General features: G+C 42.0%; 2 protein-coding genes across 5 annotated transcripts; one reads left to right on the top strand and one right to left on the bottom strand.

Moving 5' to 3' along the window:
* Window positions 1-3: 3 nt before the first annotated feature.
* LOC135107643 (uncharacterized) lies at window positions 4-12,276 on the top strand. Of its 4 annotated transcripts, XM_064017716.1 has the most exons (10): window positions 6,080-6,666; window positions 6,823-6,908; window positions 7,211-7,360; window positions 7,450-7,563; window positions 8,038-8,203; window positions 8,586-8,791; window positions 9,222-9,432; window positions 9,833-9,953; window positions 11,068-11,235; window positions 11,898-12,276. In XM_064017716.1, exons 3-10 carry the CDS (start codon window positions 7,306-7,308, stop codon window positions 12,054-12,056), a joined length of 1,200 nt encoding a protein of 399 aa, XP_063873786.1. In that variant the 5' UTR covers window positions 6,080-6,666; window positions 6,823-6,908; window positions 7,211-7,305; the 3' UTR covers window positions 12,057-12,276. The 4 variants fall into 4 exon arrangements, with proteins under 4 accessions (XP_063873787.1, XP_063873785.1, XP_063873786.1 ...); XM_064017717.1 differs by lacking the exons at window positions 6,080-6,666; window positions 6,823-6,908 and adding an exon at window positions 4-27; XM_064017715.1 differs by lacking the exons at window positions 6,080-6,666; window positions 6,823-6,908 and adding an exon at window positions 2,083-2,248.
* A 1,403-nt stretch (window positions 12,277-13,679) lies between these two features.
* LOC135107253 (glutamate receptor ionotropic, NMDA 3A-like) lies at window positions 13,680-19,785 on the bottom strand. Its single transcript, XM_064016912.1, has 6 exons — window positions 19,534-19,785; window positions 18,748-19,035; window positions 18,204-18,469; window positions 16,581-16,776; window positions 14,837-14,980; window positions 13,680-13,895 (listed from the first exon to the last, which is right to left on the bottom strand). Exons 1-6 carry the CDS (start codon window positions 19,783-19,785, stop codon window positions 13,680-13,682), a joined length of 1,362 nt encoding a protein of 453 aa, XP_063872982.1.
* Window positions 19,786-21,253: the final 1,468 nt, after the last annotated feature.

Raw genomic sequence — 21,253 nt, 5'->3', positions numbered from 1 at the left:
GATGAGGGAGCAGACCAAGAAACCAAGGTAAAACTTTGATTTGTAGTGTCGTTGAAAGATAGACATGCCTGAATACTATACTAGAAGCAAAGCATGGTAGCGGGTGGGCTAGGTGGCGTGCATCAGGATAGTGGGAGAGTATGGGGGGAAGGATAATAGGTGGGTGATGGGATGTAGGAGAAGAGTGAGAGTGGGAGGATGCAGGAAGAGAGCAAGAGGATCCGAGGGAGGAGAGGCCTGTGAGGTGCTAAGGCCTATGGAGGGACGAGGACTAGGAGTGTTGAGGACTGTGGAGCATTGGCGAATCGTAGCTAAAATTAGTGGGGTACTACCACCCGGGGGAGCGACTTGCGTAGTAGCGTAATATAAGGGGAGCGCACTGCAGGTTGTCGGCACAGGTGATGTTTAGACAGAAAATGGGCGCCACCCCACCACTCTCTCTCTCTCTCTCTCTCTCTCTCTCTCTTGAGGGCCGCCACAGCTCCTTACAATATAATAATTTCATAATGTCCCATCTTTTTAATACTACTTGATCAGATGTGCATGTTGTTGGACCTGTGGTGCAATATCTTTATTACGTATGACTCATTATAAACAGTTACTGTGAGGTTAATGTGTATAAGACTATTTTTAACTTAATGATGTCTGTTGTCGGATATCTGTGAATCACAGAAGCATTTAACTGGAATATCTCCTACACCCCTTGACTTTGTGAGAGGCAAGTAAGTAGCGATATCATACTGATATGCCTGTCTTTCCGAAGAAGAGTAGATGAATCGCACTCTGTGGGCTGGATCCCCGGAGGGCCGACTATAGTTGAAGATGATCTGTCAGCGCGGCTGCAAAAGCATGTTACTGTGTCAGCGATATAATTTTCTGCTGCCATTGTTGCAGTTGTGAATCCTCGCTAACATCATATTGTTAAGTCCACCATCAAAGCTTGCATATTCTACTACGATGAATATCATTAATAACAGAAAGCTAGTGTAACGTAGGGGTAACTTGTGTGTTTATAGTACATTAGCTCGCATGAATTTGTTACTTGAAAAGCAAATGTAACAGTGAAAATGTGTGTCTTATTATCATATATAATTAATGTAGTCTTAAGTAATTTACAAGCGCAAGAAAGAAAATTATTCATTATTATACAGTATGTCATCAAAACCTACTCGTATATAATTAATGACTCTCTCGAAGTGAATAGCTAAAAAATATTTTGGTATCGGTATGCGACGAGTCACACCGGCCACTGATGTGCACTCAGTATGTTTACCGTGTAGTACTTTCAGTCTACGTGTTATTACCGGTAAAATGTGGCAGAATTCATTTCCCTTCATTTCTTTGTTCAAATGATGAGATACGCTATATACAGGATATAACTGGTCAGTCACGGCTTTTGTTGAAAGTTAATACTGCTGTCGTACTTTTCATTCACCCAGGAAGCCTAGAGATGCTAAGATGGTGCATAAATAAAGCGATGAGTGTGTGACCTTGGTAGCATCAGGCAATTCGATGATAAACAAGTGTATTAAACCTCAGTAGGTTATGTAGATTATTTTGATAATGTGACAATCGCTGGTGGGTCACAGTTGAGCTTCCCAATCCATGTTCAACGTTAAGTGCGCAAGTCATGGTAAGTAAGCGAAAATCAACACGTACAGCTACTTTCTGTGTATGGCAACTTGTCGCCTTACTTCACCCGGGTCTCGCCTCGTCCTTCAACACTGAGAGGCCACTGCTTGATTACAACTGTTAAGCCCACCTCCACCGAATCTTTAAACACAAACAGAATACCCCGATTGAACTGAGCTATACTCTAATAACGTAAAAAACAATGTATGAAAGAAGAAACAGCACGTCAGCCTTCTTTCAAATAAAGTTGTTGCCAAGCGAGTGTTTTTATTGTAGTTTTTCGTTAGTGAGAGAATATGCAGTTATGCATGAAAACAAACATGCCTCGCATCACAAGATCAGCTCTATTGGTTAAACTTAACCTGTTATTATAAATAATGCTATTAATGGAAAAAAGTTTAATTAAACAAACACGTTGGAAACTGGAGAGGTTGGGCGCGTAGTAACAGCGTACATGATGACAGTCTGCTGGGCAGGCTCACCGTTAGCACCACACGTCAGTCTAGTGCGGCTCCTCATTCCGGCTATACGCAACACGTCCTTCCTGCCATGGCACAAGCCACCGCCAAACGCCAGAAGATGGCCCATGCTAACAGGGAATCTGAGTTTTTCCCAGGTTGGTCATTGGTGCATATATCATTAAACTATAAATTTTTGCTTGCTTAGAGATTACACAAATAACATTTAATAGCTTGAAATCGCCTTGACTTGCACTTGTTTTCAGTGAGCAGAGATTCGCTAGCAAAATTTTTTTTATCTCTAGAGATATCGGACACCTCGTCACGCGCCCCAACAAGGCCTGTCGCAGGTGGCCTGGGACAGGTGTGCAGGTGTTGCTTCTCTTCTAAGGAAAGGTTGATTATCAAGGCGAGTTCTCAGCTTGCATTTTCGACGAGTTTCGCGGTCACGTAGCATAAACATATGCATTTTTATTACTATATATATATATATATATATATATATATATATATATATATATATATATATATATATATATATATATATATATATATATATATATATATATATATATATATATATATATATATATATATATATATATATATATATATATATATATATATATATATATATATATTAGTTATTATTATAAGTACCGATTGATTTGACTTAAGATTTGTGAACGCCTTGTGTGCTGCCTCCCAGTGGGCGTGTCATCCCAGTACACGCATGGAGATCAACAATAGTGTACAAAAATGTGAATTGCTGCAAATGTTGGCTACTCATGTTGGAAAAAACTGTATTGGGAAGCGTCACAGAGCACTGCAAATGACGTCCCATTATTCAGTTTTACTTGCTTTTAAAAATCTCAGTGTCCCGCTTGAGTTTTAAATTTCAGTTGACGTGCGGTGCTGCCAGACAAAATTTTCCTCCATATGTTACACTTAAGAAAACAGTAACGTCTTGAGTTCATGACTCACGAAGTACGCCACAATGCAACACTCCTTTACTTTACTATTCCCTATAATTATTGTATTTCTCATGATGTGACAATTTTATTTATTTATTTATCTATTTTTTACGTATAAGAGAGAGGATAGTGAAGGAAGTGACAGATAAAAAAGAAAATAAAGGAAATTACAAAGCCACAGGTGACTTAAAATTTACCAAATGCCTTCATCATCCATACATTTGTTCAACCTTCTCTTGAGACTTTACAGTGTCTGTGAACTTTCCACGTTGAGCCGCAACCCTGATTTGTGAACCAGATTTTGTCTAATTTTTAAATCTATATAGAAAAGAAAGAATGGGGAATAGAAAATGAAGGAAGGAAGGGAGGGAGAGAAATGGGTGGAGAGAAAGGGAATTATGTTCATTTGATTTATATAACCAGCAAGTGAATTCACGAAATCCACCGCAAGATTTTAAACAGTTCATGGACTTATTGTTTCTTTCGGAAATTTCACGTAATCTCTTAAATTCCTGAACATTCGAGGAAATCCTAACATTCCATCATTGTCTTCACACAGCTGCACTGCCTTCCTGGTTGATGTCAGCTGATGTGTGCTCATACACGCACACCTCATGAATGTTAATGACCTCTTAACCTTCGACACCAATACACTAGATGCTCACAACATAAAAATAAAAAGAAAAAGAAAATAGATATCAGATACCCGGATACGAAAAAAAATGGCAGTTGCAGAGAGAGAGAGAGAGAGAGAGAGAGAGAGAGGGAGGACTATGATCAAGCGTAGTTATCCCTTCCGCTCACAATTTTGTAAGGTAAAATCGTTGTATTGAGTTACTACACATTTTTTATACTCCACAAGGTTGTTCAGGAAATGACTTGTTAAATATTATGGTCCTGTGCATGTGTGTGTGTGTGTGTGTGTGGCTGAGCTGTGGTGGCTATAATCTTCCTATGATCTAAAGCATATAATTTCTTTTTAGTGCGAGGAGAAAGTGAAGACAGTATTCTGAAACGTTCGTCGTCTTATCTCGATAACTTCACAGGCTTTAGTAGAAGTCAGTGGGATTTTTCAAGAGTATTTTCAGGATTCTAGCGATACTTCGACAAGATTCTGCACTGTCACTGGAAAAAACACCACATGAGATCCAGCTAATCATCTCAGTGGCTTTTAAAAATTGTTCCTTTGAGAGAATGAAGAATACGAGCTTGTTTCTGCCCAGTTCGATGCTGGTATGGGTGTGATGGGAACGGTGCAGCGGGGGAAGGGTGGAGTGAGTGCATGGTGGGTGAGGAGATCAGCGTGTAGGTTAAGGTGAAGACCGGTTGAACCTGAGGTGTGGGTCATGAAAGCTTGACACCACTGGATCCGCTGAGGGTGTGTGTAGCAACAGTCTGCATGTCTCTGTTTATTTGTTCACGCACTCATTCTTTAAACATCAAGCAAATTATTCTGGCAGCACTTGATAATATTTTCAGAAAGTAGAAATAGCATCACATGAAAGGAACAGACAGCACGTCACCATAATACGACCTTTTCACGCTTCCTATTGACTTGACGCGCGCACGCACACACACACACAAAAAAAAAAAAAAAAAAACCCTTCCATTCACCTATCACTGTATTTAAAGAAACTGGTCCTCAAATAAAGTGGTAGATAACTGGGATAGATTCAGCCATCGGATTGTTGGGGCTGAGTCAGTAGGGAATGTTAGAAGATTATATAAATTTATGGATGGGGATAATATGTGGGTATCTGTGTTTTAGAGAGGGATTCCCATGTGTAGGCCTGTTGGTATGTTGCTATTGCCTATAAGTTCTGCTGGTTTATGTTGTTACCTGCCTCGCAAGGAACGTAAACATGATGCTACTGACGGCGGCGCTTTGAGGGACACTTATCACGATGAAAAGGCGTGCTTATCTCGAAGACTTATCTCACAGTACTAGGCTGCTCTGTTATCAGCTCTGTAGGTGATACGAGCCGTCTATGTACATTTTTTTAGTACGTTATTCAGTAAATCAAACCCGTTTGTTGCCAAGCTGCTCTTGTTGAGTCTCTCTCTCTCTCTCTCTCTCTCTCTCTCTCTCTCTCTCTCTCTCTCTCTCTCTCTCTCTCTCTCTCTCTCTCTCTCTCTCTCTCTCTCCTCACGGTAGAGCTACTCCACACACACACACACACACACACACACACACACACACACACACACACACACATATATATATATATATATATATATATATATATATATATATATATATATATATATATATATATATATATATATATATATATATATATATATATATATTATAAACACCAATACGGAATAGACAATTGAGTAAAAGAAGTGGTAGAGGCGAGGAATATATATCAAATAAAGGAAAAACTAGATCACTACAGTATACAAATAGATGCGGAGACAGGAGCGCACGAATGTAGCTCAGGTCCTGAGGACATTGGGTCCTGTGTACTACAACTAAGTAAACAGGAGTACGTACGTACACACAGATAAGGGATAAAGGCATCCTTATTTATTCATGTGTTGGAGTATTTTTCCCGGAGATACACTGAATTACCATTCACTGGGAGGGCAAACAACGTCTCCTTTCTCACATTCCGCAAAAAATGGTCAGAGAATGATCGCACGCATTGACAGTTTGACTGTTATTGACTCGTCCTCCACCTTGATTGATGAATAAATGAAGTGGCGATGCTATTTTAACAAATTAAACAGGATAGTGATTTAGCATATTGAGTACACGTGCATCTTGCACACAGACAAATTTGTTCTGGTTTTTCCTTTGTTTTGTGATAGTGGTCACCTGCCCGTCGATGCAGTATAACCTCATCGTAGTCTTTTTATCTTGTTCGGAATTACTGAACACTCAGTCCCCTCGGTCCTCTCTGAGAGGCGGGAGATGCACCAGCAGTCATAACATCACTTTAGAGGCGCGATAAGATTACTGTCTGATTGTCACATCAGTGCCCGGAGTCTCCTGTAGCAACTCTTTCCCGCACAAGCCTTCCCCAGTGAGCGCTGACTCATTGCACCCCAGAAAGCCACCAAACACTTCACGGAATCTTGCGCTGATGTTTGCCTTAAAAGCAGTGGACAAGCCAGATCCCTTGGAAGAAGAAGTGGCTTTTTTGTACACCTTTGTGACGTAGCGTGTAGTTATCCCTATAACTTGTCAAGCAGGAGACTGTCTCTCATTTGCGCTTGGAGTATAGATTGTGTTGTTTGGTACTGAATACTTGAATTAAATGCGTGCCTGTAATTGATGATGGGTTAAAAGTTACAGAGGCGAAAAATTGCGGTTATAAATCAATAAGTGACAATGAAGGCACAGGTTTCAGGGCAAAATGTGAAACGGACTCCAGTGCGACCGTAACCCCTTTAAGGACCAAGGCCTGAAAGGATTAAGTCTTTGACGGAAAATTTTAAGGTTAATCATAATTATGTCACAGGATAAGAATATGAGAGGGAGAATTTCCATGGTAATCATAATTATGCCAGCGGATAAGAATAGGAAAGGGAGAACGTCCGGAGAAGCCAAGGATCATTAACTGACATTTTAGTAAGGATCTGCACGAGTTGAGGTGAGGGTGGAAGGCAGCAGCGGCCTCCCAGATGAAAGATAAAGAAATATTGTTGGGTAAAATTTGCCAAATGTCGCAAGTCACGAGAAGAAATGAAGTTTATAAGATTTTTTGAGGTTCTCCTCAATAGAGAAAATAAAATATATAATTTTTTAGGGTGATTCAGGAGAGAAATATGAGTCAGGAAATGGAAGGCTGAGGCGCCTGCTGCGAGCCGTCTGACAGCGTGGGAACAAGCAGAGGTAGTCTCTCTCTCTCTCTCTCTCTCTCTCTCTCTCTCTCTCTCTCTCTCTCTCTCTCTCTCTCTCTCTCTCTCTCCACCATCTCGAGCGTCACAAACTCTTTTACATTGCCTATGTTGTGTTTCTATGGACTTATTTATCTTTTTAAAGAGTAGTATTTTTTTTTTTTCAGGAAAATAAAAATTACATAGTACTTTACCAGAGATGGTCATGACTGGCCTGCAGCAGCCGTCCCCATAAGTCATTACAATACTAGACGACATGCAATCACCAAGTCTGCAGTTAACTGTGTTGCGTTGCAGGCATCGGACCTGTGGAGTACAAGCCAAGCGCGGAGCTCAGCGAGACCTTGGTGTTCCGCCACTACAATGCCCAGCAGGAGGTGTTGGGCAGGACGATGGAGGAGTGGCTGCGCTTCTCCGTCTGTTATTGGCATTCGTTTCGTGGCACTGGTGAGTAACATCGTCTGCCTCATACTTGCCCTGGAATTACTTGCTTACATTATTTCCTCGGCCGCAGCTAAGCTTCATCTACTCGTCAGGAAGCGACCCGTTTGGTGGACCGACTATCAAGCGGCCTTGGGACGACGGTACGGATTCCCTTGACAACGCTAAGCGACGACTGCGTGCAGCCTTTGAGTTCTTCACCAAGCTAGGTGAGCCCAGCATCGTGTCGAGTTTCTGAGAGTCCTGAGTGCCCCCATCATCCTCGTGTTCACGGCAGTTTTCTTTTCATTTAAGATTTTTCAAGTATATGTAAAGAAACGTTTTGCCGAGTAATAATTCTTCTGCCAATTCTTTTTCCGTGAATTCTTAGACGTAATCTTTTCTTGTCCACTTTTCAATCGTATTGAACAATGTATGATTTTCTTTGCATACTTTGCAGTTTTCATTTGGCTTTATCTTTTCATTGTTTATACCATTTTCTCCAGCACTTGTTCTAGCACGGACTTTTATTGACTGGGATACCAAAAAATGTTCAAACATTAAACAACATTTTTTCTCTCTTGATTAGTTATTTTTGTAAGATAATTTTTCATCCCTGCTGCATCTGTTACCTCTTCACGGACCGAAAGGAAATTGGTACTTTCGATAAGTGTAATATTTAATGGGAAACTTGTCACCCTCAGGCATCAAGTACTGGACTTTCCACGACCGGGACCTGGCACCTGAAGGGAAGACCCTGGCCGAGACCAATGCCAACCTGGATGAGGTGGTGGAGTTAGCGGCGGAACTCATGAACAAGACGGGCGTCAAACTCCTGTGGGCCACGTGTAACCTTTTCGTTCACCCGAGGCAAGTGTGTCCACGCTGGCCGCTCCGATGAATGCTGTTGATAAGTGACATGCTTAGATTGACTGGGAAATCCACTAATGAGAATCAGCTGTCCTCGTGGTTCTATTAATTTAGTTCTTGCACAGTCTTCCAAAGTAGTGACGCTATATTCTACAAAATGTTTCAGACAAATGTTTCAGTACCCTAAACATCCCCAGATCTTCAAAGTCTTCACTAGGCTTTTGATATGAAGCATTTCCTTAATTCATATATCAATTTCTACTCGTAATAGATTTATAGACGTGAAATTCATTGAACTTTTTTGTCATCACTTCTTGGGGCAACTGTGCATGGAAGTTTCATAGTATTAACTGACAAATTTTGAAAGTTCGTAATGCTGCAGATACATGCACGGCGCGGCCACCAGCTGTGATGCCCACGTGACGATGTACGCCGCCGCACAGGTGAAGAAGGGGCTGGAAGTAGCAAGGCGGCTGGGCGCGGAGAACTTTGTGTTTTGGGGAGGGCGTGAGGGCTACCACTCCCTCATTAACACCGATGTGAGGGCCGAGCTAGACCATCTGGCAGCTTTCTACAAGATGGTGATTGGTAAGGTCTCAGCCGCCCATTATTCTCGATCTTTTCTGCCCTCTAACCTTTCAGCTTATTCTGTCAAATTGTTCTTTTCATTGGGCTCTTCCTATCTCATTTCCGTATCCTGTCATATCACTCCAGCACTGCCACCAGACCCACCAAAGGGGAAGGGGTTCTAGCACTACAAGTCTGCACAGTGGGAGGACCTGAAATGTTACTGTTCTGACTTTCCCTGGAATAAGTACTGCTTTCGTGTCAGAGGTCAAATTTTTGGTGCAGAGTGCATAATAGAGGCATGGAGATATACATTCCATATACTTTCTCTAATCCTAAGACAATCAGTGGTCAGGACTGCCAGTCAAATTAAACTGTTCTTTGATTTAGTTCACTGTCAAATATTATGGGGATGTTTGTCCTCTCATGTATCTTTCCTTCATGTCCTCAGCGTATAAAGAGAAGATTGGCTTCAAGGGACAACTTCTGATCGAACCCAAAGCCAAGGAACCAACCCGTCACCAGTATGATTACGATGCCCAGACAGTGATGGCGTTCCTGCACCAGTATGGCCTCAATGCCCACTTCAAGCTGAACATTGAGCCCAACCATACCACCCTGGCAGGCCATCCTTACGAGCATGACGTCATCTTCTCTTCTGCGTAAGTAGTAAGAGAGAGAGATAGAGAGAGAGAGAGAGAGAGAGAGAGAGAGAGAGAGAGAGAGAGAGAGAGAGAGAGATTTTGTGTAATACTGATATTTTAAGCACCATATTCTCAAATGTTTTTGCATCTTATCGTAACTACTTTACTAGACTACACTGCAAGTTATTGTGATTCTAGTATTAGTTTAACGAAGATTCTACATCATGAATGCAAATAACACTTCCGACTAGTAATCTTTGAAAACTTGGAAATGAGTTTTTACGAGAGTCCCAAACACTTCATGATACAGCCCAGTGTTATGAAGTACCCCACAACCACAGACTGCATGAGAGGCTTCAGCTGTCCATGAAAAGTGTGCAGGTGATAGGTAACAGGTGGTGCAGTGTTGCTAATCCAGGTACGGCATGTTGGGAAGCATCGATGCTAACACGGGCTCACCTGACTTGGGCTGGGACACTGACCAGTTTCCGATGGACGTCCGCAGCTGCACCATGGTCATGAAGGCCGTGTTGGAGCAGGTAAACAATATTTGTGTAGTCCCTAAATCTTTCATCCATATCAAGAATTTATTTATTTTTTTTCGTATCAACTAATTTGCTGCAACGTCACTCATCCTTTTCGTATCTAGTATGTAGTTCCCATTAACTCAAAGCATGGTTCCTTAAGTAGTTTTCTTTAACATTAACCACTTTTTTTTTTTTTTTTTTTGGATCGACTAGTTTTCGTCATAACGTAGAATAATTTTTTGTCTTTTCTTGCTTTCCTTTTTGTGTCGACTGGTTTCTATTAACAAGCAACCTTTTCGTATAGACTGGTTTTCATTGATATATTGAACATTCTTTTCGTGTTGATTGGTTTTCCCTGAATAGCAAGCACCTATCTATTCACATTGTTCAGGTAGCACTGCTGGTAAGTCAGCTGTTCACGGTCCTGCTGATCCATGGTTGACTATCAATTCGTAACTTGTTTCTTGAATAAATAAATAGCAACAAATAACAAATAACAAATAATTCAAAAGGCCTATGGATCTCGTTCTCAAAAGTCTCGGTGTCTCATCACTCTAAGAGGTTCTGCTGGAATTTACTGTCTGTCAAGGATGTTTTCGTGATTCTAGTGATAGTTTACCAGGGATTCTCTATCATCATCGGGAAGTACATCCGTGGAAATCTGTCTAATAATCTCTGATAGTTCAAAAGACGATCCCTTGATTTATTCACCCAGCCTCTGACCTTCAGCTTTTCCTTTTTTTTTCTTTCTTTTTTTTCTTTTTACCATTGTTTTCTGCTCTTATGAAGAAAATAGTTAATGGTCGGTATTATTGTTATTATTATCATTATTATTATTATTATTATTATTATCATGATCATCATCATCATCATCATTATTTCTTAACATTTTTTTTTAGAATTGCTAGGGTATCGATGACTTTAGTCAATGTTTAGCCTATTTAATTTTTATTCATTTATTTATTTTATTATCATTATTATTACCATTTCATTAATTAATTCATTCATTCATTCATTTATTTTTCCACGTCATATGATGTATGTACTAGATAACACAGGTCATGCTAGGCGGATTGCAGACGCAAACAAGGTTTGGTGTCTCTCACTGGCTCGCGGCACATTGCAGGATGGCATTGCTCCTGGGGGACTGAACTTCGACGCCAAGGTTCGCCGTGAGTCTACTGACCTGAAGGATCTCTTTATTGCTCACGCCGCAGCCATGGATACCTTTGCTAGAGGACTGAAAAACGCCGCCTCGATGATATCAGATGGCGTGTTTGCTAAGTCTATCAATGTGAGTTATTCTTTCTTTCTTTTCTTATTTTCTTGTATTTGTGGTGATGGTGGTGGTGGTTATAGGGAGCTGGGAAGGAGAAAGGAGTGGGTATATTATTCCCTCCAATGACGGACGTGAATATTGTTTTGGAAAGTGAAGCTGACTCACCGCTACTCCCTCCGTCAGGTGCCCCACACACAGGGATTATGACTGGAAGGTTAGTTGTTAGCGAGAGTAATAAGACAGTTAGAGAAACAATTGTAGCTAGGGGAATGAGGGAGGTTTTGCTGTAGTGGCATGGATTAGACGAACAGCTGAAAAAGATGAGTGGAGAAGATTAGAAGAAGCTTTTGCAGTGATAGAAGTTGATGATTATGATGATTGTGAGAATAAAGCATTGCATTCCTAAACATCAAAATGTCTTATCTCGACATCTCTTTACAGCTATCGTGTGGGTAAAAAAGGATTTGAGTAGTGGTTCACTGATTCTAGTGATGATTAAACAAGAATTCCTTGATGGGGCAGAACACCCATGATGACTCGATTCATCATCTCTGTGGCCTTTGAAAATAGTTCTTGGGAGAGAACGAAGATTCTCGAAATATGGACACAAGCTATTCTGCCGCAAGAATTTTCAGTGACGAGTCTTTCCCATTAAAGACAATTTCACTATTTCACAGGCTCGATACGTATCATGGAAGTCCGGCGTCGGGTCGCGCATCGCTCGAGGCGAAGCCACACTGGAGGAATGTGAGAAGGTGGTGATGGAGCACGGTGACCCGCGGCCTGAGTCTGGCCACCAGGAGCACTTTGAGGCCATGCTGAACCATTACATATGAGCTTCATCGCTGACTTAGTGCACCGGCCGTACTTCAATTGCGTGCATGGTAGTATTCATGGCTCTTTCTCTTGTAAAGAAAAAAAAAAAAAAGTTAGGCAGCCGAGTATCTAGACTAGTTTAATGCAAAATTAAAATTTACACCTTTTCTGCTTCCAAAAGAAAACCAGGGCCGTGAAGAATACGCTCACATAAGAAGAGTAAAACATGTGTCTTTGCAATGTGATATTTGGTTAACCTGCTAATGGATCTTTATAGATGTTTTCAGTCACCAGCACCACTTGCCTTCCCAATACCAAACCGTGTGAACATAAGAACATAAGAAATAAGGGAAGCTGCAAGAAGCGACCAGGCTTACACGTGGCAGTCCCTGTATGAAATATACCTACCTGTTTCCATCTACTATCCCCATCCATAAACCTGTCTAATCTTCTCTTAAAGCTCTCTAGTGTCCTAGCACTAACAACATGATTACTGAGTCCGTTCCACTCATCTACCACTCTGTTTGAGAACCAATTTTGTGTGTGTGTGTGTGTGTGTGTGTGTGTGTGTGTGTGTGTGTGTGTGTGTGTGTGTGTGTGTGTGTCTGTGTGTGTGTGTGTGTGTGTGTGTGTGTGTGTGTGTGTGTGTGTGTGTGTGTGTGTGAAGTGAAGTAAGCTTAGTCTAAATTTTGATGGGACATGTTACATCGTGAAAAAAAAAAAAACTTGCAGATATTGACCTAAAATCTGGTAATTTCATGTTCTTGTGTTTTACTGTTGGTATTTTTTTTTGTCATATCCTATCTTTATATATATATCTAGTACGGGAAAAAAAAATACTTAGATTCATTTAAAGCTACTTATCTTTATACGTATTTAGTTTGAGAACATTTAAGTACCTGAACTGCATCACTGTCGAATAGTCAGGAATACAGAGTGATAAATAAAAAAAGCTTAAAACAAAAGTCAGTTAACAGTCATTGGTGGAGTGATACAGGTTTACGTAAATAGTTGCTGAACAAAAGAAAAAAAAGGACAATAAAACGAAGCCGTTGTCTTATAGATCATTCTTGGCCTACGAGTATAATGAAAACATGTTTGTGAAGTAATATGATATAAATTGAATTGATGGTGAGCACATTATGAAGCACCTGGCCTGCTGACATATCGTGTCATGAAACAGGGGGGGAGCCGTCGCAGTCTCCCTGGAGGGCTAAAAGTCTCTGCCCCAGGATGAATGCCATGGGAGTGTAAATCTATCAAGCTGCGAAACAGTTACCAACATATTATTGCCACTTGCAGCTGTCGTTTGATCAATACTGAAGTGCATCCTGTAAAGTAAGTCCCCTGAACACATCTCAGGTGAGTGTGTTGGTTGTTGTACCAAGACTACAGTGGCTCTTGTTAATGGAGTTGCTGGGTTTATGGTGCACATGGAATAAAACTATCTTTTGCTTGAATTTGTTTGTCAGATGCAGCGATGGTTTGTCTTAGACTGAAAAAAAAGTTTACTTTCTACATTATTAAGTCTAGATCTTGCCAGGTTCCTTTTTGGTTAATTGAATTACTTTAGTTCAACAGGATCCAAATACATAAGTAAATGCTACCATTGAAACCAACAAATAACACAGTTGCTCAAATACCTAAGCGACCAGCATGTCCGTGGAACAAGTCACACTGTAGCGGTGGCTTGAGATTTCCAGGAAAAAGACGAGCACGCTGAGTGCCCAGGCAATGCTAAGGATGTAGAAGCTTCCTTGAAGGTGAGACAGGGTGAGGGACTGGGCGGGACTGCTGTCTTCCCGCTTTCCTCCTTTACGGGTCGGCTTGATGGTCTTCTTCCAGGCCTCTTCCTCGACCTAAGTGAACAGGCAGTAGCGTAAATGTGTGTGTGTGTGTGTGTGTGTGTAGTTGGGGATAGGCGTTTTCCTTCTGTAATGTTATTAAATGTAAGTCTGGTGTAAGCATGGGTAATCAGTTTTTCTGATCAAATACTAACTATTCAATTATACCGGAGAGGTTCCTCGGCTATAATGTCTCACCGCTGTGTAAGCTGGCAGCTGGTGTGGGAGTTGGTGAGGTTGGTCCTGGGACACTGAACGGCTCACTCAACCAGTCACGAAGCATGGTACATAAACCTTCGTTATCTAAGCTTCCTGTAGCCATTATTGTATAAGTGTTTTTACCTGATGCCTTCTGACAAAGAGGTCAGCTGTAGAGGCAGTATAGCGCCTGGTGTGTGAGCGTGCTTCTTTAGTTGTATCATATATTTTATAATTTTGTTGATCTGCTTCTCCGCCAATATGTTTATCTGTTATTAGATGAGTTCTCCCTCAAGATCTTTGTTGGTGGGATGCAGAGATCCTCTGGTTATGTTGCTGCTGGGATAGTTGTCCTCCCTCACGCCTGTGTAACACCTCGCTGCTCCCTCCACATGTTTTAAGTCACAGTCAAAAGAGGGATGAATCACAGCATGCTGGGAAATTTAGACCACTAGGAAACACACACACACACACACACACACACACACACACACACACAAACGCGCGCACACAAGGGTTTCACTAGAATCGCGTGTCCACAGGTTCAGTACTTGCTTGCCCACCGCCTGCTCCTCTGCCTGCAGCTTTGTGCCGGTCAGCTTTCAAAATATATTTTATCTTCCCTATTGCCGGTGATGTTCCCTTCTCCTATGACTGTAAAATACTGAATGCAGTACAAGATAAACTTATGTACAACTTGGTTAATACCTACAAACTAATAGTATTTTTTTTCCACGATGGCTTTCTTTTAATCTTACCTCTCGCCAGTGCTCTATGAAGCCAAACCAGGATAACTGTCTGATTACTTCATCGAACTTGTGTTTCCATGGCGTATGTTTTGCGAAATACCACACCTGCTGTCCACTAGCAACATTCTGCTGCAGCATGTACCAATATTCGTCCTGGCAAAAGTGACAAATATTAATTTAATGTCTAGTTTTGTACTTAAAAAAATTATACATTTCCGAAAAATTACCAAACCATCCTGCCTTCCTGCGCCTGTCTGCCCCTCTGACAAACTCGTGAGGGTGTGCTGTCTTGACAACCAAAATTCATTCCATTATGCTGCCCTCCTCATTTTCCAGACTTCAGCATTCTTAAATAATTTTTTTTATGTATAATGCAGAACACAAATTCAAGACAAGGCAACACTACCTCGCAGCATTTTAAACACAGTGATTGAAATGCATACTTATGTTTATGTTTAATACCGACTCGGTGGTAAAGTAACTAACTTGCTTGATTCAACTTTTTTTTTTCTTTATGTAAAAGGGCTGCTGGCCAAAGGGTGAAAAAAAGAGCCCACTGAGGCGCCAGTCCCCAAACAGATCGGAAACGATCATCAAAAATTGAAGGATAAGTCTTGAAATCTCTCTCTTGAAAGAGCTCAAATCATATGTAGAAATACAGAAGCAGGCAGGGAGTTCCAGACTTTACCAGAAAAATGGATGAATGATTGAAAATACTGCTTAACTCCTGCATTAGAGAGGTGAACAGAATAGGGGAGAGAGAAAATATAGGAAATCTTGTGCTGCGAGGCTGCGGGAGAAGAGGCATGCAATTAGCAAGATCAGAAGAGCAGTTAGCGTGAAAATAGTGGTAGAAGATAGCAAGAAAAGCAACACTGCGGCGATGAGAGGCTGAAGACTGGTTTTCCCCAAAGAATGGGTGGTTTTTCACGCACCGCATGGGTACCGCACGTAAACCTGTCAGAGGAGAGGAAGGCTACGAATCCTGTCCCATGTGCGTATACTATGATAGCCAATGTGTCATTCACCTACAGTCGTCTGCTGGTCACCCAACCAGTCGTTCCCCTGTCTTTCCAGTCGTACCTGTGCTCCTGGGGTGTAGTACGGTGGACCACGAGACTCCCTTTCCACCAGGGGCTGATAAAAGTGTTAATGATGTGTTTGTATGTGGTGTCTTGTTTGGGTCATCCTGTGTGGGATTGCCGGCTTGGTATATAGATAGATAGACATTCGTCACACTACTCCAGGCAAACCGTGAGGGGAAAAAAAAAAACCGTATGGAGATGTGCCTTACTGAGACTGTACTGCACGGTGATATTCTTTTTTGCTGAAGAACAAAACTTAGGGTATATTAGGGTATACAACTCGTGAATAGTGGTAATGCGTTGTGTAGAGTACAGGTGGAGGCGCAGAGTTTTGTATTTTGTAAAGAGGATGTCAGCAGATCAGAAAACTTGGCATTGAGGAAAACGAAGAACACGGTAGTAGTAAGGATGGTGTTTTTGACTTCTGGCCACGACTATACTATGTTCGTGAAAAATTAAATATTCCAGATTCTTTTCTGTGTATTTAATAAACAGTTTTAACTTAAAATTGGGAATGACATGAAGATCACCCACTCTACCTGCTTATACTGGTTCAGATCTGGTTAGGTTATTCTGGATTATGTTGATAAGCTTATGGTTGGTAAAGATATTAGGTTAGATTAGATAAAATTACCTAACGTGAAAGCCGAACAGAAAAAAAGAATTACCTCTAAATACTTATGCAATTCCAGGCTTAGGTAACCCCTAATCTGGAGCATGATGTGACTGCCCTTCTCCAGAGCAGCAATAGCTTCCTTATAGGTGGGAAACACATCCATCCTCTGCTGAAAGGATTGCAGGGACGATTCATTGTTGTTCTTTATGTGCGCCGCGATGTAGCTCCCGTTATCCACAAGAGCGAGCCTGTTATGGGGGTCAGCAGACATTTCATTACTAAAAACATCCTAACCTCTGCAGGAAAAATTATGAATGAATGTTGAGCCATTTTTTATGGTGAGTAGAAAACGATCATACGCCTATAGTGGTTCAAATATAGGCATTCGTAAACAAGCAAATGAATTAGTAATAACTTCATCTATATTAGTAACTTCATCTATACTTTGGAAGATGCTACATTCCGTGAGTCACGCTGGAGACTTGGATCTGTAATGTTAGCCTGGAAGTGCAGGTGTGTTGAACTAGGAACCGGTGCTGTCTCGCTGGGCGGGTAGCGCCCAGAAATGCTGCTACAGTATAAATCTCTTGTATAACATCATGTAAACAGCACACATCACTCGGTGAATCGCTGGTCATGGTAACGTTGCCTCACTTGGAACATTCTCTCTCTCTCTCTCTCTCTCTCTCTCTCTCTCTCTCTCTCTCTCTCTCTCTCTCTCTCTAGGAAAACCACTTTTATACCAGTTGTGTTGGGATACTGATGTTGAAGGGTTAAATATGTCGGAACGAATTTACAACAGCATAACTGGCAGTCTAAAGCAGAGGTTGGCTCCGTCTGTAGAATATATTATCGTTATATTGGCTTTCATTCGCCGTACACGAGTCTAACTGGAAACAGAAACCTTCTGGTCGTGGCCTATTGCCAGACTTATTCTTTTGCAAAAGTTTTCCTCGACCTTTACCAAGACTCGCTGACTGGTCGGTTTCGGGACGAACACATTTTACACGTACAGGCATATCAAGGCCAAGATAATTGGCGTTCGTTCAAATACTGTCTGCGTCACGAGTCTGATGCTTTCCTTGATTACGTTTTTCCTTGCCATCAGGCTATCACGGGTCTGTCGAGGACAATGACCTACTAAATGAGGTAGCTACAAGACCGCTGCACTTTGTGTGTGTGTGTGTGTGTGTGTGTGTGTGTGTGTGTGTGTGTGCTGCTTGTATGCCCTATAAGAACTTTCTGTCTGTAGTTGTGGACTATAGAATCTAAGAAAGGTTATGGCGGCTACTTTCAAGATGGAAGAAATTACGATGTTACCCCTGGCATGATCAGCTGTTTACAAGTGCAAGGACGTCACGGGACAACAGATTGGTTCTTTCTAGTATACTCCAAATACTCCATACTTTTTAGAATACATCCCTCTCCTTGATTACTCACGATGAATCCCTTCCTTCTTGGTGTCCTTGGGTGTGCGGCACTTGCTGGTGCAGTGCCTCACCTGTATGAGCTGCGCCACCAATAATTCCCTCAGTGCGGGAACGTTGTATGATCTTAGGGGATACAACCTCCACTCAGATAGAGTGTAGTCAGTGTTATCTGTCCAGTAAGTTTATACGCTAACTTTCGACTGATACAAACAGTTCCTAAATGAGTGTAGATGAAGACCCCGTACCTATAGTCACTCTCGACAAGCTCTTGTAAGGTGTGGAGATGCCGGTAATACGCAGGACTTGTTAGGATGCCGACCAAATTGCTGGAGTACGCAGCGGTGACGACGAGACAGGAAATCAGCCATACGGCCACGAAAGTTCTCTGCCATAGAGCTTTAGGGAGGCCTGGTACACTCTGCCCCACCAGGGAACCCTGCAGAACCAGCCAGAAGGATGTTGCCGATCCCTGCGACGGCTGAGGAACTCCCAGCCTCTTCCTAAGTCGCTCCTGAAAATAAGGGTTTCCAACTCTCTCTCTCTCTCTCTCTCTCTCTCTCTCTCTCTCTCTCTCTCTCTCTCTCTCTCTCTCTCTCTCTCTCTCTCTCTCTCTCTCTCTCTCTCCATATATATATATATATATATATATATATATATATATATATATATATATATATATATATATATATATATATATATATATATATATATATATATATATATATATACACTCGGACACACACACATACATGTGTGTGTGTGTGTGTGTGTGTGTGTGTTATAGCATACCTTGAGAAGCAGTAAAATTGAACACATGACAGTAGTCAGAACTAGGCTCGCCAATACGGTTGTAGTGAATGGCCGAAAGATGCTCAGCCACTTGGGAAGCTGCTGTGGACTAGGGAGGAATGCGGAGTACGGGTCTATCTGTATGCACGTGGAGGCGTCAAACACCTGTGTTCGATCATCTGTTAAGGAAAATGAATTGATGGTGAAATTTTTTTCGCCTCTGGCAATCATGCCGAGCACGCCGACCCAGGAGCCGTTCTCAATGACTCCCCACTTAAGGTCAGGCGGCTGTGGCGTTAAGGTGTATGTGAAATTCATCTTGGAAGAGAGGGAGTCCAGTATTCTAATCGATACGCCTCTCGCTTTGAATCTATCCCCATAGAGATATGGAGGGTCTCTGAACCAAGAGGCGATATGAAACGTGTACCCTTCAAACGTGGGGAACCGATCTGGGAACAAGCTTTTCCAGGTACTGAAGGTGTCGCTTTTCCAGTGGCCAAGAAATTTTACGGGCCACAAGGAGAAGGGAAATTGAGCAAAAACCCCGATTAAGTTTGAGCTATTGTCAGCCACAGGAAGTGGCTCCAGAGCAGCCACATTTTGTACCGCGTGCAGCACCTCCTCTCGGAGCAGGTTTCTTGCTGAAGCTGGGCGTAGACTGACCAGCAGCAAACTAAAAGGTCTCCAGTAGTAGCAGAATGATCGAAGCACCTCTTGCAGGGATGTGAACCAAACGAATATATGGAGCGGTCTTTTATTCTGAAGCAGGGTGAGGGTCTCGTTTGCCGGCCAGCTGTGGTCGTTCCCAAAGGTTAGTGTGGAGTGCAGCGTGGGTCGCAATGACCGCACGGCCGCCTCAAACAAATCCACGGGAATGGCAGCATCAAGATGTAATATTACCAACTGCCCGCGGGCGGGGCCAGACGCCACCTCACTTAACACTCGCAGCAATTTTTCCTGCTTCTGTGGCATTAAGAAGGTTCCAGCCACAGTGACGTACGGCGCTAAGAGTGCAAGGAGCCACACATGTCCCACCATCTTTGCTACAGTGGAAGCACAGCTCCGCGTCCTCTCGCCTCTCAGCTCTTACTCAGACTGGCATTCCTTGCCTCAGCCTTCATGACTATCGACTTTGGTCACGTGTACACGAAAAAATATATTGTTTATAAATACACCAGAAACATTAACGTTGCGTATGATAAACACTACTATGATATAAACACGTATGATAAACTACTATGTTTATTTCGTCATTAACAATGCCATTACCTGCGAGCCGACTCAGTCCGTAACTAACGTTGAAAGTGCAACGTAACATATATTTCTCTGTTTTGCTCTTTCTTTTTATTGTAGTCTAAATCATTGCAGGCAAATGCTTGCTACAGTGTTTATGACTGACATGAAAACATCCCTCTAAGACTACAGTTATCGGAGAACAGGCACGTGTAATTAATTCTTAACCGCGTGTCGATATGCGGCAAACGTGGGTTACGAGGTGCTGGTCCAGGGCTGCCTCACCCTCCGTCCCCACTGATGTGCTCCTTGCAGTATTACATACTATTAATAAGATATCATATTCAGAAATGCTGCTGAGAATCCAATGCTGTTTGAAGTAATAGAGGCAATAATTGGTGATGGTGATAACAGATGCTCTCTCTCTCTCTCTCTCTCTCTCTCTCTCTCTCTCTCTCTCTCATATCCTCATTCTATGAAATAAAGCTCTATGGCCAGTATTCTGAAACGCTTAAGCTCCCATCGGCACTGCCATCTACAACACAGGGATTATTAGTTAGGTTCTCATGGATGTTTTCCCACTGATGCGACAGTCCTTAAGTTACTGCTAAAATCACTAGAAACAGCAGTTTTCGTGGCTGTTTGTAAATCCGGCAGAATCAAACTAGTGCATCAAAAGTTGTGGACAATGTTATATCAGCATTCCAACTAAGAACTTATGCTTTGAAACTCTTTGTTTTCTCATTCGTACTATCTTCAAAGGTCTCACAGATGGTCAGTCATATGGGTGATTTTCTCACTAACATTGCAGAATTCTTGTTCAACTATCACCAAGATCATGGAAACATCTTAGAAAATTCCACTAACCTCTATAACACACCACACAACACTCTGCTGCAGTAGCCAATCAAGATGAGGCGTCGAGACGTTCGAGAATGCGTTCCGAGGTGTTTTGTGCTGTACGAGCCTTCCTCAGTACTTGCTCTTTCATTATGGTAGGATTACTAGATATAGGCAGCACTGCGATAGTCATCATTGTTGGTAGTAGTAGTAGTAGTAGTAGTAGTGATAGTAGTAGTAGTAGCGTCATTGTTCTTATAGTTATTGCTGCCTCTTCAATTATGGAAGTTTAAGACACGACTTAGCTTCCTCGTCTTTAACACACACACACACACACGCACACTAGACTTGTTCCCTTGACCCAGTAATTATTCTTGAGCATACTACATAAGAAGAGTACACAGGAGAAGGGCGTGGCCACAGTAGCGCTACA

This window comes from Scylla paramamosain, chromosome 15, assembly GCF_035594125.1.
Source record: "Scylla paramamosain isolate STU-SP2022 chromosome 15, ASM3559412v1, whole genome shotgun sequence".
NCBI classification, from domain to species: domain Eukaryota; kingdom Metazoa; phylum Arthropoda; class Malacostraca; order Decapoda; family Portunidae; genus Scylla; species Scylla paramamosain.
This window is presented reverse-complemented; position numbering and strand designations above follow the sequence as displayed.

What these genes read in the sequence shown, in the direction of transcription:
- LOC135107253 (XM_064016912.1), bottom strand. Translation starts at nt 19,785, where the DNA reads ATGGTGGGACATGTGTGGCTCCTTGCACTCTTAGCGCCGTACGTCACT. An exon ending in GGAACGACCACAGCTGGCCG is followed by an intron (nt 19,036 to 19,533) that starts GCAAACGAGACC and finishes TTAACGCCACAG; the next exon opens with CCGCCTGACCTTAAGTGGGG. An exon ending in AATTGCATAAGTATTTAGAG is followed by an intron (nt 14,981 to 16,580) that starts GTAATTCTTTTT and finishes CACTTTTGCCAG; the next exon opens with GACGAATATTGGTACATGCT.
- LOC135107643 (XM_064017715.1), top strand. Translation starts at nt 2,182, where the DNA reads ATGGCACAAGCCACCGCCAAACGCCAGAAGATGGCCCATGCTAACAGG. An exon ending in GGAATCTGAGTTTTTCCCAG is followed by an intron (nt 2,249 to 7,210) that starts GTTGGTCATTGG and finishes GTTGCGTTGCAG; the next exon opens with GCATCGGACCTGTGGAGTAC. An exon ending in TGAAGGCCGTGTTGGAGCAG is followed by an intron (nt 9,954 to 11,067) that starts GTAAACAATATT and finishes GGCACATTGCAG; the next exon opens with GATGGCATTGCTCCTGGGGG.